At 35.8% G+C, this 15,069-nt stretch overlaps 2 protein-coding genes across 2 annotated transcripts in view; one reads left to right on the forward strand and one right to left on the reverse strand.

The window, feature by feature from the left end:
- LOC126758939 (irregular chiasm C-roughest protein) overlaps positions 1–15,069 on the reverse strand; it is a 724,984-nt gene that overhangs the window by 132,642 nt on the left and 577,273 nt on the right. The gene's annotated exons all lie outside the window — the stretch shown is intronic.
- On the forward strand, positions 13,453–14,065 carry LOC126759288 (uncharacterized). The gene is made up of 2 exons (XM_050474024.1): positions 13,453–13,504; positions 13,566–14,065. The coding sequence occupies exons 1-2, from the start codon at positions 13,453–13,455 to the stop codon at positions 14,063–14,065; spliced, it is 552 nt and encodes a 183-aa protein (XP_050329981.1).

Raw genomic sequence — 15,069 nt, forward strand, 5'->3', positions numbered from 1 at the left:
GGCAAATCAAACTGAGCATAAATCAAATAACAGGTGTTAAAAAGACCAATTCTTGTTGAGCTTTATATTTTCCGGTACCCTCAAAAAAGTTGTGAAATGATGTGGGTATGACGAAAATCTAGTTATTCTAGTAACAGACTACTCATAACTGTTTCTAGGCATTTTGAATTCCTGAATGTTTAATCTAGTAGTACACCTTCTGGGAAATTTTGGCTTGAATATTACATATACTCGGAAATTGTAAATAAAACGCAAAATATTTAATTATTCTACAATATTTATTTTATCGTCTTCAAAGTAATCCCCAAACGATGTAATATACTTAAGCCAAAGATTTTTCCAGTTCTCGAAACACTTCCATAAGCATTTTTTGGGATGGCCTTCATCATGGCTCGTAGATAGATTGGAAACAGGTTCCACGAAGTGCCAATTTCAGGTTGGGGAACAAGAAAAAAATCACACGGAGCCAAATCTAGTGAATACGGTGGTTGATCGGTGGTATTCACTGCGTTTTTGGTTTTAAATTCAGTGACATTCGTAACTCGATGCAATTTTGCATTATCATCGTGTAAAATCCATACATTTTTCTTTCACAATTCCGGCCGTTTTCGATGGATATTCTGAAGAAAACTCCTCAATACGGCCAAATGAAACTTCTTATTGACCGTTTGTCCCTCTGGAACAAATTCATGATCCACCAAACTACAAGTATCGAAAAAGACATTGAGCATCAACTTGATATTTGAGCGGCTTCGGAGTGATTTTTTTTTTTTTTATTTCGGCTCGTTTTTTTCCTCTATTCCGATGATTGTTGACTTATTCCCATGTCAAACTTAGAAAGATAACTTGTTCCTCATCTCATCCTCATCTCCGTACACTGTTTATACATCCCAATTTTTCCTACTGGGTCGCTTTAACAACACTCATAAATATTTGCAAACATAAATATGTACGTAAGCACTTGTGTTGGTCAGCATTTGTCAGATTGCATTTAATTTGATTAATTCATGCTGAGGTTTTTCTTGACTAAAAAACCCGTTGTTTTGTTTATTTTTCAAAAATTAAAAAATATCCATAGATAAAAATACAGCAAACTTTAATATGACGAAAAAGCACAGTGAGATGCGAGCGCGATAAAAGCTGATGAAAAATGCGAATAACAACAAAATGTTCAGCATGACGACAGGTGTTGAGTTTTTTATTATTTACTTGTTTGTTTTTGTTTGTGTTTTTTTTTTTTAATTTTCAAAGCAACAGTTTTCATTGCTTGCAATACCGTAAAACGCCGCAAACTATTTTTAAAAAAATTATGCGCGAAATAAATTGTAAATAAAGTATTTTTAATAAAATATATATATTATGTTGTATATGTATATAATTATATTGGTATATATGTATGTATGTATTTATACCCTGAACAGGGTATATTAAGTTTGTCACGAAGTTTGTAACACCCAGAAGGAAGCGTCGGAGACCCTATAAAGTATATATATAAATGATCAGTATGTTGAGCTGAGTCGATTTAGCCATGTCCATCTGTCTGTCTCTCTGTCCCGTCCGTCCATCCGTCTGTATATATACGAACTAGTCCCTCAGTTTTGAAGATATTGTTTTGAAATTTTGCAAACGTCATTTTCTCTTCAAGAAGCTGCTCATTTGTCGGAACTGCCAATATCGGACCTCTATAACATATAGCTCCCATACAAACTGACCGATCGGAAAAAAATTCTTGTATGAAAACTTTTGCATTGGACAAGTTATATTCACGAAATTTGGTAGAGATTATTTTCTAAGGCAACAATGTAATCTCCGAAAAAATTGTTCAGATCGGCTTACTATAGCATATAGCTGCCATACAAACCGAACGATCGGAATCAAAGGCTTGTATGGAAAACTTTCGCATTTGACTTGATATCTTCACGAAATTTGACATGGATTACTGCTTAAGGTAATACTATAATCTCCGAAAAAATTGTTCTGATCGGACTACTATAGCATATAGCTTCCATATAAACCAGTTACTAAAAGAAATGCACCTGTGAAGGGTATATTAGCTTCGGTGCAGCCGAAGTTAACGTTTTTTCTTGTTTTTTTTTTTTTTGTATTTAGAGGTCTTTCCCATATTACTTTTCTGTAATTATATTTATCTTACGACTCAATCAAAATGCTGATTAATTGCAAGCATTTACTTAAAGTCTGCCGCGGTAGCGCTAGCAGCCGAGTCTAATGCGACTTTTGTTTATTATTTCCTGGCGATCTGCTAGATCTGGTCATCATTATCTATTATTTACCAGTGCCACAGCATGCAACGAATTACGCAATGGCTTGAAAGAAGCGAGATGCGTAACGAATGCATGGCGCCCGGCATGGACTCACGCTGCTGGTGGCAAAAACTGTGAAAAATTAATATACCATAGCTTTGTTTTTAAAGAAATACTAAAAAAATTGTAATACCGTGAAGTTTTGTGGGAAAAAACCACACAAGTTGCCAGCGGAATTGCTTTAATTGAAAATTTTAGTTGTTTGCTTTTGCCACAACTTTCTTCTACACTCGCCTCTGTGGTTGTTGTTACACTATGCCATTGCTTAGTATCTGTGTTGTTGTTGTTGTGCGACTAAGAAAACATTCAACATTTGTGTCATATTCATTCAACAAATGGATAGTGTTTCCTTTTACCCATTTCCAGTTGCGTAGCCGAGTAGTTCGCTGGAAGCGTCGTGTAATCTTAGAAGATTTCAAAGGCTTCAACCGAAATTGTAATAAATATAAGCGTGCGTACTCTTCGCGCAGAAAATATATAAAATTATGGCATAATATTTACAAAATAAATATACCGTTCTTCAACTACCAATGCGGAGCAGAGAGAGAAGTGGTAGAGGCATTGGCAGAAATAAAAAAAATAATATATGGTAGATAGTTATGCGCTTATCCTTCGCAGAATTGCAATTTATTTATATGTGTGTTGGTATCAAATTTCCACCCTTCTGTTAAGACTGCTCATAACTCAAAATATTGTATAGTAGTTTTAGAGTGTACTAAGTTTAAGAGCTTGGTTTGATCAATGTTACGAGTCTCAAGTTAATTTTTCCTAATTTATCTCTCTTTATCCCGAATACTCGTAGAATCGTCAGGAGCAGTGTTGACCAACAATTGAGTATGAGTTATCTACGAGTGAGAAATAATTTTTACGTTCTACATGAGATGATACATAGCTCCGTCGAGATGATTATGAAAGTTCATGATTTCATTAGATTATCACGAAGCCTTAGTGATAATTTGATTGAGTTTAAAGTCTAGAAATCCTCATACAGGTACATATGTAATAACCTACAGTTGAAGAACACTCTTAAAGCTTGTTGGTTCACGTCTATCTTAACCTTTGAAGGAACTTACTTTCAAAGCCAAAAGTTCATTCAAACAAATCTCTCGTGGTGCGCTTGTCTTTCTGAAGTACATAAAGTGCATTCGGCGATTTTTACAATGAGTGAAATTATTCTACAAATAAGTTCCTTTAATTTTTGTGCGCTGAATCAAATTTCTGGTGTTGAAACGTTCAGAATGTTGGAAAAGGCCTTCGGTGGGAATTGTTTGTCGCGAGAAAGTGTTTTTAATTGGTAGAGAACACGTTGAGGACGCACCACGTCCAGGACATCAACTGATCAATTAAATATAGAAATTGACGATTAACAGTCAGAGATCTTACTTGCATCGTTGGAATATCGGGAGAGTCACTAAAAACCATTTTAAAGATCATTCGGTCTTAATAAAAGTGAAAGCACAATTGTTCCAAAATCATTAAATTTTTTCGAAAAACGGCGTCACGGTAACGCCAATGAAAATATGCTTTCCAACTGCAATGAATGTCATGAAACGTATTATTAATGAAGATGAGTCTTGGATCTATGCTTACTACCCGGAAACAGACGATCAATCGATCGAATATCGTGGCAAAGCTGAGCCAAAGCCGAAAAAACCACGTCAAAGCAGGTCAAAAATCAAGGTTGTATTGATTATCGAAGTGTCGTGCATTCCGAATTCCTTCTGACCAGCCAAACTGTCAACAAAGAATGCTATTTGAGTTTTGTGCGTCGTTTGCGCGAACCGACAACTCTTGGATTTCGAAGCACGTTTTGAACCATCGCATACTGCTTCATTCTTCGTGAGTTCTTCGCCAAATTTTCAACCAAGTGTATTGGGGCCAAGAGATATTACTTTGAGAGGGACGAGATAGATTTTGAAGAACAAATTAAGAATTTTAAAATTATGAACAAAGTCTAACATTTTTGGCTTTTAGTAGTACGTATCTCAGCGTCTAAGTCAAGCTTATGATATTTGTGATCTAGACAAAGTTGGATTTAATTAATTTCACAACGTATGTAAAGTACCGGAAGACTTTATAGGTGTATTTCTTATTTTTTATGTTCTCAGGTAATTACTTACAATTATTTTCTGTTTTAAATTCCAGATCACTATTGAAACTTTCAGAATACTATATTCTACAAAACCCTTCGTAAGACATCAACATAAAATAACCAAGTAAAGCATTTCTATTTTAATAACTTTTTAGATTTTCCGTTTTGTAGTGAAAAACTCATGTGCCAGGTTAATCTAATACGACAACTTTCTGTTACCATCTAAATCATGTAGTTGTAAGTGGTCATCTTTCATGTCTGCACAGGCCAAATAATGAGTATGGCTCCTCCCTTCCAGTGCTCTATCTTAATGTTTCAAACTGCCACAAATCAAGAACTAAACATTCTGAACAAGTGCACATTATCTCAAGTACTTGAGCACAATTTCACGCTCTTTATGCAAATGGAGATCACTTGACAAATTTTTCAACTGCGAGTAGTTAAATGTATGCTTAGCTATTAGTTGACCCTATAAGGATACTTGAACTACAAAAACAAAAAAACATTTAAATGTCATAAGCACCTATACATATTTTTAAATATATGTAAGTCGATACTGAAATATTGGTTTACATAAGAAATACATTTGCGGCAGAACTCGCACAGAATTTGTCCTTTCGAAAACACAAGAGAATTAATGATTAATAGAATAACTGTATATTTGAAAAATATGTTGAGAGCAAAAATACTATTTTCCCAGGTTGGAAATTAAGTATTTTGAAAAATACTAGTATGGTATAATCGCTAATCTTAATTGAGGCCAATCGAACACACAACTGGTATAAAAGTCTTAGGCGAACATAATTAAAAAGCAAATAGTTAACTATGAGTTCTTATGGTCATCATATTGGTCCGCTAGTGGCAAAACTAAATACATTTTCTATTATATTTGGAAACATAAGACTTAGAATAAACAACCAAACATTTTTTTTACCTTGGACCTTTTTTATATAATTCTCTATGGTTGGAACTAGGATTATTAAAACAATTTTGATATTTGCCAAAAAACGGGCTAAAAATTCAAACAGTCGCCATTTACTGAAAATTTTTTTTTTATTTATCCTAGTTCAGACGATAGCGGCATTTGTACTGATTAAAAAAAATTTTTTTTTTTTTTTTTCAGATCACCCAAAGTGTTGGAATCGTGTCAGGAAGGGCGCACCCTTATTTTCAACCCCCGCCACGCCACCACGCCGCAATTAATCAAATTATCACAAAATTTTTTTTTATTTTTTTTTTGTATTCTTAAAATATCAATAAATATCTGATAAAAAATTGGATACTAAAAATGTTCTTAGATTTTTTTTTATTGGACTTTAAAAAATGCCGTTAAATAGCATTTCTAGACTAGAATACTCCCTTAAAAATCCCTAAACACTTTCCAGATTTATTCCACTAAATATGAGCGATTTCCCCTTCTTTAATTTTCAAATCGCACAGAATAAAAATAGCATAGCTTAGCATAATCATCAACAATCACTTAACATTATTTTGCGACATTGTAGCAACAATAAGTAGGCAACAATAATAAAAATTGCATTCGTTAAAACCCCAACAACACACACCATGGGCTGAGTGCAATCACCTCGAACTAAACTCAAAGAAAATCAGGAGAATGAAATTAAATTACACCCTAAGCGTTGTCGCCTTGTTGCCATGCGCTCGACGACTAAGTCGCTGTCACATGTAGTCAACCAAATAGATAAGATGAGACATGTGTAGCAGACAGGGAGGATACGCCTAAAATAGATATGCATATACTCGTACATGCATATATAGGAGTGCATTCCAAGCACTATAGTACACGATTTAGCGCTAAGTGCTGGAGAAAACGTGGCGCACCATCAAGCGCAGTCGCGGTAGTTGGCATTCCCCTCTCTATGAAAGGCGACAATTGATTGGAGGTGAGTGAATGGACCGACTGCGCGTGGGGGAATGCCGCCGACATGTCGTGAGTGAGGTACGCATTTGATAAAGGTGTGACATTGTGCTGCGGCGCGGTAATAGAGTGATTTTTAGCGATCATTCACGCGTCAAAAGCGTAGAAGAAAACGAAGCACAGTGGAACAACTCTGTAGAAAAATGAACGGGATCGGATTTAAGGATCTTGTCACTATTTTAACTTTGTTGTTGAAGGACACCTCAAAACTTTATTCGAATCGGTTTCGGATATTAAAATAAAATAAATAAATTTTTCAATTAATTTTACACTCTCATACATAAAAGACATGTAGTTTTAGAGACGCAACTGATCTACGAAGCGGTAGTAAAGGGTTTTTAGATTAGAGCGCTATAAAAGTTTTTTTTTTAACAAAAACGGTTTGGGATATCAATGTTATTCTTTATTCCTGTGAAAGTATATTCGATGTCATTATGTATGGAACTCGATTTCTTTTGCATAGCCACCGCGGGCACGCTTGCTGAACCCAATTTTCGACGGTTTGTTCAAGTCCACATCATCCCACAAACCGCATCAAACCGTAATTTTTTCGAGATGCAATGGTGACTCATGGAGTAATTGTGGATTGCTGCCCGACCAATAACCCATATTTTGCTTATTGACGAAGCCATTCAGCCAGAAATGAGCCTCCTCGCCGAAGATGATTTTTTGATGAAAGTCCGGATCTTTTTCAAGTTGTTGCTTAGCCAATTTCACGAACATACCACGATTCTGGTGGTCAAGCGGCTTTAGTTCTTGCGTCAATTTGATCTTGTAAGGATATAGGCCTAGAGCTTTATTCAAAATTCGCCACCATGACGTGCCTAACGCTTGAGATACTGATTTGGATCTTCATCAGTTGATGCGCTAGCGGCAGCAATATTCTCGACACTCCGGGCACTTCTTTGTCTCACTCTCACGGGAACATTTTGCACTATGCCTGTGGATTCAAATTTTTCCACTAGACGCTCAATTGTTGATCTCACAGGAGATTGTGACGACCAAAAATTGGACGTAGCGCTCTTAAAGTTGAGGCCACTGACTCCAAATTTCGGTAGAAAATTTTAATAATTTCGATTCGTTGTTGGATCGTATATCTTCCATTTTTCCATTATGAAATGACAAACCTTACTGTAGAGAAAGCAGGACATGAATTTATTGACTGTTTATTTGATGATATGGGATTTTGGTTTTTGAGAACTTCATTGACTTTGAGAAAATACCTCTTACTTATAAGTATGTCAAAGCTTAAGCCAATTTCCCATTCACATGTTATAAGCCTCGGCTGGAATGGCCTTATGGTCAGCTATCACCGAATTTATGGTATATGTATACTATACTATGTATACATACTACATATATATATATATTGAGCGCCATCCGCTACATATTCATAAATCCAATTCGAATCACATTTGATCACATGGCATAAACTTTGAGTTTGAAATCGAAAAAAAAAACATTTTTTTTGGACTTTTTAAACTGTTTTGTCCCTTCTGAGTATTGCGATGTCATTGCGTCACTGGCGCATGAATGCTTCGACTTCCTTCCAACAACTGCAGTTAGCTTAAAATAGCATATGTTGCTAAGCCTGATATGTAGTATCTGATCTTAATGGATTTTTATATTAAATTTTCCTACTGTGAGGGTTAAAAATATACGATTTGTGTGAAATTCTTTTGTTTTTTGCTATTAGGCCCTTTTTCAAGGTATTTTGCACCACCCTAACTTAGAATATGATTTCCCTTGCTCTTGCTTTTTTAGTCTTTTCTAACTTTAAAATGCATTTGCTCCCCTCAAATGTTAAAAATTCATTGCATTTTCGTCTCAAATCTCTCACCTTCATTTTAATGCCATCACTCGTTCTTTTAGTCGCGCCCAAAGCCATAGAGACGCACCCTCCAACCAAGTTTTCCGTTCGCCAGTTAGTCAGCCAGCCATTCAGGCAGTCTAAACAGCCGTGCGCCCTGTCTATGGGCATCATGCGCCAGTCTGCGTCTAATTTATTTCTTTCGTCTGTTTGTCATTTTGATTTAATCTGTTTGCACGATCACTTTCGCATTGCGATCCCCCATCATCAACACTGTACACATAACATACCTAAATATAACTTGAATGTGCTACGAACGAGAGTCCCCAAATATACGTTTGGTAGTATTTTTAGCAATTTTATGGCTCCAACTCACGGCAACAATTACGCGTGAGTTGTAATGTAATGTCCCTTGGTGGTTTATGCATTTTAAATGATCGCGGCAGCATTGCGGCCTCAAATTGCGAGGGGGTCTACGGCATACGGTTATGAAGGCAATTTAAGTGCGATCATTGATCTCGACAGCACATGGAGCTTGTGCATTTCCATTCATTTACGTTTTAGCGAAGTGACGTGAGGTGTTTCTCTGTCGCATCCATATGTTCTTCGTTGATTGTTATGAGAACCACGTGCGCAATATTATTTAGTACTTTCTTACTACGAAAGTGAGAAAGTTATTATCAATATTTTATGAGCAGTTTGGACTCGAGCAATATGTTGAATATGAGTCGATTGCAATTTTTGGGAAAAAAGATTGAGTTTGTTTGAATATTTGATTATAAGCTAGTTAGTTGTTCTTTGACTAAAGCAGATTTTATAGTTAGTTCGGTTTAAGCTTAATTTATCCTTCTACAGTTTTCGGATCTTGTTGGAAACATTCCTTCTCACACTTCAGACATAGTGAAAGAAAATACCGGCATAAAATTGTGGACTAATAATGCCTTCAAGCTGCTACTTCTCACCTAAATTGTCGAAATCGGACTACTACTTCTTAAGACCCTTAATACTTAATACCAAAACCGACGACCGCAGTGGTAATCGCTGATATTTTTTTACCGAGAATATTGCTCAACCAATACAATAAATAAATACCATTTAATATGTGAGTGATAATGATTATCGTTAATGTTGGGAGCACTATGCCGAATATATCGGTCACGTTGTAAGTTATCGTAATAAAATTGCGTGATAATATATTTTCGAGCACACTTTAGCGGAGGTTGCGGCACGACTTTCCAGTTTGAAATACCATTTATTCTTCTTCTTTAATGGCGTAAAATATCGTATTATGCAGGCAGTTAAGGAGTTCCTTTTCGGTTCAATCCAGCGAAATCAACGAAGAAGTTGTGTATGGTGATTATCTCGTCCGTTGTTCATTTTCCAGGCCTAAAACCACACAGTCAAAACGGTGTACTCGGAGTGGTCATGTGAATTTACTGAACAGCCAGAAGAGCACACTTAAATTCCAATCATCGGGCATGCTTTCGTCTGACCATATTCTACAAAAACACTTAAGAATGCTCCTTATCAGTTCTTGGTCGCCGTGTTTGAATAGCTTGGCCGGCAACTCACCGGCTCCGCCGCTTTGTTGTTCTTCAGACGGGTAATTGCTATTCGAACTTTTTCATGGTCGGACAGTGGAACGTCTGCTCCATCTTCGTCGATTGGGGAATTCGGGTTCATTTTATTATGCAGTCACTAGATCAACTTTGGGGATTCTACAAGAGTTCGATCCGTTCTTGAAACCTTCTATTTATCGCCTACGTAAGGAGCTTGCCGTTCCATAATATCGAGTTGCTGATGAGTGCATCCAGAGAGCAGGAGTGCAAGTAGAGTAGAGAATCGTTCGGCTGTCAGTTGTGATTATAGTTTTCCGACGTCGAACCTTCCTTGTGTTTGTTGTGTTTATTTTGATCAATAAAGTGTATAAATTTGTATATACATTTGTTTAAAATATTGAATTTGATTTGGTCACTTTGTCCGAAAGAGAGATAAATTAATGATTTAAAATATGTACGTCAAGTCAACAGTCGAGCAAACTTGATCGGGTAGTATTATGTTGAATAACTGACGCAGTTACTACCCGACAATGCGGTTGTTTCTGTGAAGGATTCTCTTTTTATGTTTGCTCTGGTCCAGTTAATAGCCTAGTCCGCCTTAGAACAATGATATTAAAAATCACTTCAAGGACTGCAAAAAAAGACTTGTTATCACTAGAGCTGTTAATTTTAGACAGCAGAACCGAAATGAAGGTTCATTTTCAAATTCACAATTGTGCCAATGAATATTTAAATATCACTAAGTGCTGCTGTGCCGAAAGCAGTATGTGGCAACACAGAAACTGCTGCTGTAGCGGCGTCGTCGGCAGTTATTTGGATCTCGAAACTCACTTGGTTTAATTAAAATTCGCATTTCAAGACAAAACAATTTTCTCAGGCAAACTTTGCGCATTTTCAGTAGCCAAAGTTCCTTCGACAGCCCCACAGCGTTGTTGCAACCACACAGTAACTGCGTACATACTTAGCATATGTGATCTGTAGGCAAAAATGCCAACGCCGTTGAATGGCAGCGTACACAGAACCAACTGGTAGGTGATGAGACCGCAAAATCAGCAGTGGCAGCAATCGTAAAGTATACAGCAGCTTCGCGATAGTTGCCGCAATTGCGTTTCACCAGCAGACATTCTTTGAATTTGCGTGCGATCTCGAAATGCAATTAGTTGCAAAATACAAGTATACGGCTACGGTTGTATATACAATAGAAGTGTGTCTTTATATGAATATTTGTTAGTTTATGTTAAAATAGTCGCCGGTAGAAATTTCAAAAGAATAGAAGAAAGTCGTACAGTCTTTAGGACATGCATTTCCAGACAGAATCACACTCGCAAATGCTTGCACTTGAGCGTCATATTTTCCGAAAATGTGTTGATATATGGGTTAAACCACGTCAAGTGGTCCACGAAAATTTCGAAAAATCACCAATTTTGAAAATTAGCAGTTCATTATGAAGTGATATAAATATTTCGTCAAAATTCTTTTTTTTTTTTTGTTAAAGTTATTGAAGGTTGAAATTTAGAGCAGGATAGAACTGTAAAATTTTTTTCTCATAAACTACTGGAGATAAATTGATGCAATTTTGTGAAGTCAAAGAAAGATAGTCGTGCTATATTTTACATATTTCTGCACGATGCATTTGTTTAAATAATAATATTTTACATGATTTTTTTTTTTTAAATGAAATTTTTAAAGTGATCTTCACGCTAAAAAAATCGAAAAGTATGTGACACAACGCAGAAAATATTCACCTTTAATAATCTGCAAAAAAATTTTTGTTCATTCATACCATTCCAAAGATATTGAATTGTTTGTCTCCCTACCGCTCTTAAAACGTATGGCACAACCATCGTTGCGCAGTGCGCTCGTTAGCTGTAAATAAAATTTCCTACAAATTTGTCATGAACATTTTTCCTATAGCTCTTGTCATTTACGAGATATATACCCGTACTATATCGCCGGTATTTGTCGCAATGGGCGCTTTTGTAGAATGTTCAATTCTGAGAAATATATGTCTAAAGTCAAAGCAACGCCATAAAATGCCTCTGAGCTATAGAAATTTAAAGATAAAAGATTACGATTGTCCTGTATTTTCAGTGGACAATTTTTACATACCTTGGTCCAGTTCTTAATTTTAATATTAAGAGCTAAAATTTTCAGGGAATTTTTTTAGGGTATTTCCAATTTCCTTGGACGTGACGGGATTAAAAAAAATGAATAGTTCAAAAAAAAACACCCTAATATATATGTATATACTTGTATATGTATATATTATAAGGTTTTCAGCGTTTAAGACCAAATATTTTTGGGTATTCAGCAATCGGAACATACATATATATACATATATACTTAAAGGGAGTTTTTTGAAAAGAAAAGGCCGAAGATGATTTTATTGACGGTCCTTAGGTGACCAAAATATGCTGTTAAAATTATTTATGAAAAGTTTCCTATTGAGCATTGAATTTAGTTTTTTTTTTTAATGAGATTTCAAAGCACTTGATAAATTAAAGTTTTTATGTTTTAGGAAGCATTACAAACGTTTCCAATTTCTCAATGGATTAACAAAAGTAAAATACAATAGGAGCGTGGATTAATGTGCATATGATGACTGGCATATTTTCTCAAACTGGTTTGTTCTTTAATAATTATTACGGTGCTGTGTGTAGACGTAGGAAAGCCAACAAGGTTAAGATCTCTAATAGCCTACAGTGGCAATATTAATACTGTGCTTAAGATCACTTGACGCTCCAAGTTTTATGTTTCATTGTTTGCTGCCTTGAATTCATCTCACTGAAGGGTAAGCGTAATGTTTGAATTGATTTTGTTATATGAATCTCGTCAAAATTTGGAACTTTGTTCTATTTACGTGTATTCCTTTAAAACTAAATGTTCGTATGCTTCATTAGATACCTTTATGTACATGGAATATATATATTAATGTATAAGAGGGCACCTCTTACTTAAAAATTACTATCCCACATAAATATGGTATACTCTTCTTTACTCTGAATATTTATGAGTTTGTTACATATAAAAAATGAAATCAATATTTAAGCATATGGTCCAATCTTCCTTGAATATATAGTCAGCACATATGTATACATATGCATATATAGTAACTGTACAGACATGTGTCTATGTAAAACTTCTCTGCACTTAGTTTAATATAAGGTAAATAGGCATCGTATACAGCGAAAGAATCATTAACAAGATCTGTTCTTCACTGAATCTCCCACAATCGCGCTGGCCTACGAACGGTACTTTTCTTCGATATAATGATCATTGTCATATGCTTTGCGCATGCGGCAGATATCTCTTTTGAAGTTATTCGAGCCCTTAGGGCAATTCTTTGACGCTGTCTTTGCGCTTGCGGGGAGTATTAAGTGGCGCGTGAGCACTTTCGTTAACGAACATTCAAAAGAAAAAGTACTGGCTTGTAATTATGACAATGAAATAAAAAAAATTGTGCGCAAGAATTTCACACTCTGCAAATAAACCGTTAGAAAATTTCGATTTTTACAAAATTTGCATATCATTTTGGCCTACAAAATAATTTCACCGCAAACTGAGGCAGCAACTATTTTGGTATAAAACCTTTGGTGGACAAGCAGATATCAAACAGTAGCACAGCTGGTGTAGTGCTGTCAAAAGTGTTGACGAGTGAGTGCGCCGGACCGTTGTTGAAAAGGACAATACTAATAAAATTAACAGTGAAAATAAAGCGAGCGTGTCCAAAAATGTTACTGAAATTAATCTGCGTAATCGCATTGACACAAACATTGGTGTCAGGTAAATTTACTTTATACACAATCGAAAGGTGGCTAAATTAAATGATTAATCTAAATTCCAGCTGCGCCCAAGAAGAAAGCATCGGAGGAGCATGTTGCTGCGCTATTTGTTAAGGACACTGATAATGGTGAGCTGCGCTTCTTGACCGGCACCAGCAACGTCAACCAGTTGATCACACAAGGACAGGATTTTCTTGAACAGCTGCGCCCAAATAGTGGCTCCAATAATATTCAACCAATTTACATAGATTTGAATGGTGGCGTTCAGACTACATCACCGACTGTCAGTACTAGTAGTACTGGTAGTGGTGGCAATGGTGGTGCTATAGGTGCTGTTGCTTCTAATGCTTCACCAGTTGCGGATCTATTACCGCAAATTGTGGGTCAGGCTGTTGCGGGCGGCAACACATCTCCAACAACTACTACATCAGGAAGAAGGCGTCGTGTAATTAGACGTGGTAACAAACGTCGTCAAGGCAATCGTCGCCGTAATCGCCGTCGCCCTGCTAAGAGAAATAAACAGGGTGCCAAAGTTGTGGTATTGCGGCCACAACAGGGTTAACTCAAGCTATAAAACTCAATTTTAGAGATGAAAAATGTGTGGAATAAATATTCTACAAAAGGAACAATAAAGCCTATAATTTACTAAAGTTGACAGAGAATATTTTATTAAAATGCACTATCTAGAGTCTAAAAGTTTTTCATATCTTTAAAAAAATATTTCGCGTTTTCAGTAATCCGGTAATATTAAAATAATATTATTAATAAAAAAATTAAAACTTTTTCACCACTTTTTGTCCGGTCTTTGCGAGACTGCGGTTGAAACACCTCGGCAATCACATCTTCGAACCAGTAGACACATTCTGTCATTAGCCGCTTCAACAAATTTGTGATCGCCTCAAAGCACTTTGTCTATTCATAAGGATGTTTATGATCAATTTTATAGGGGTTCTAGGTACCAGATGGAACCGTCGTTATAAGCCATCCAAGTGAGATCCTTATTAGGTTCGATTATTCAACCTCACATAACACATTCTAAGTCTTCTAGTAAAAATTTTCGCTTTTTCTTTCGACAAGTTTTAAAACTTAGCGGCTCCAAATAAGAGAAAAAATTCGAACTATAAGAAAAGAACTTAAAAGAACGTAGCTATATTTGAATGTATTATAGCTTCAAGTCATTAGAAGATTTTCGTCTTCTTCTGTACTCCTCAGTTCGAATTTGAAACGCAACGCTTTCATACTAACTGAACGATGGGAATCAAGTGCATGTACGGATTTTTTTTTATTTGACGAGATATCTTGATGAAAGTTTAAATGGGTTATACCGCTATACATAACTACTTAAATACCTTTACCTAGTCTCCAATAATCAAGGCCACAAAATTTAGCTTGACAACTAAATAGCTGAATATTTATTAATGTAAAGGCTAATTAGTTCATTACTTCATGGTAAAGAGGTTTTAAGGTAATTAATACATAAGAGATAATAAGTTAATTATCTAATGCTTGGTCTCCTCAGTCATCATCAATTGCAGCTGTGCAATTGTTGCAAATATGTGGTTTTCC

The sequence above is a fragment of the Bactrocera neohumeralis genome, chromosome 5, assembly GCF_024586455.1.
Source record: "Bactrocera neohumeralis isolate Rockhampton chromosome 5, APGP_CSIRO_Bneo_wtdbg2-racon-allhic-juicebox.fasta_v2, whole genome shotgun sequence".
NCBI lineage: Eukaryota > Metazoa > Arthropoda > Insecta > Diptera > Tephritidae > Bactrocera > Bactrocera neohumeralis.

Coding starts and splice junctions, on each gene's coding strand:
- LOC126759288 (XM_050474024.1), top strand. CDS start 13,453: ATGTTACTGAAATTAATCTGCGTAATCGCATTGACACAAACATTGGTG. Junction 13,505..13,565: donor GACACAAACATTGGTGTCAG/GTAAATTTACTT, acceptor TCTAAATTCCAG/CTGCGCCCAAGAAGAAAGCA.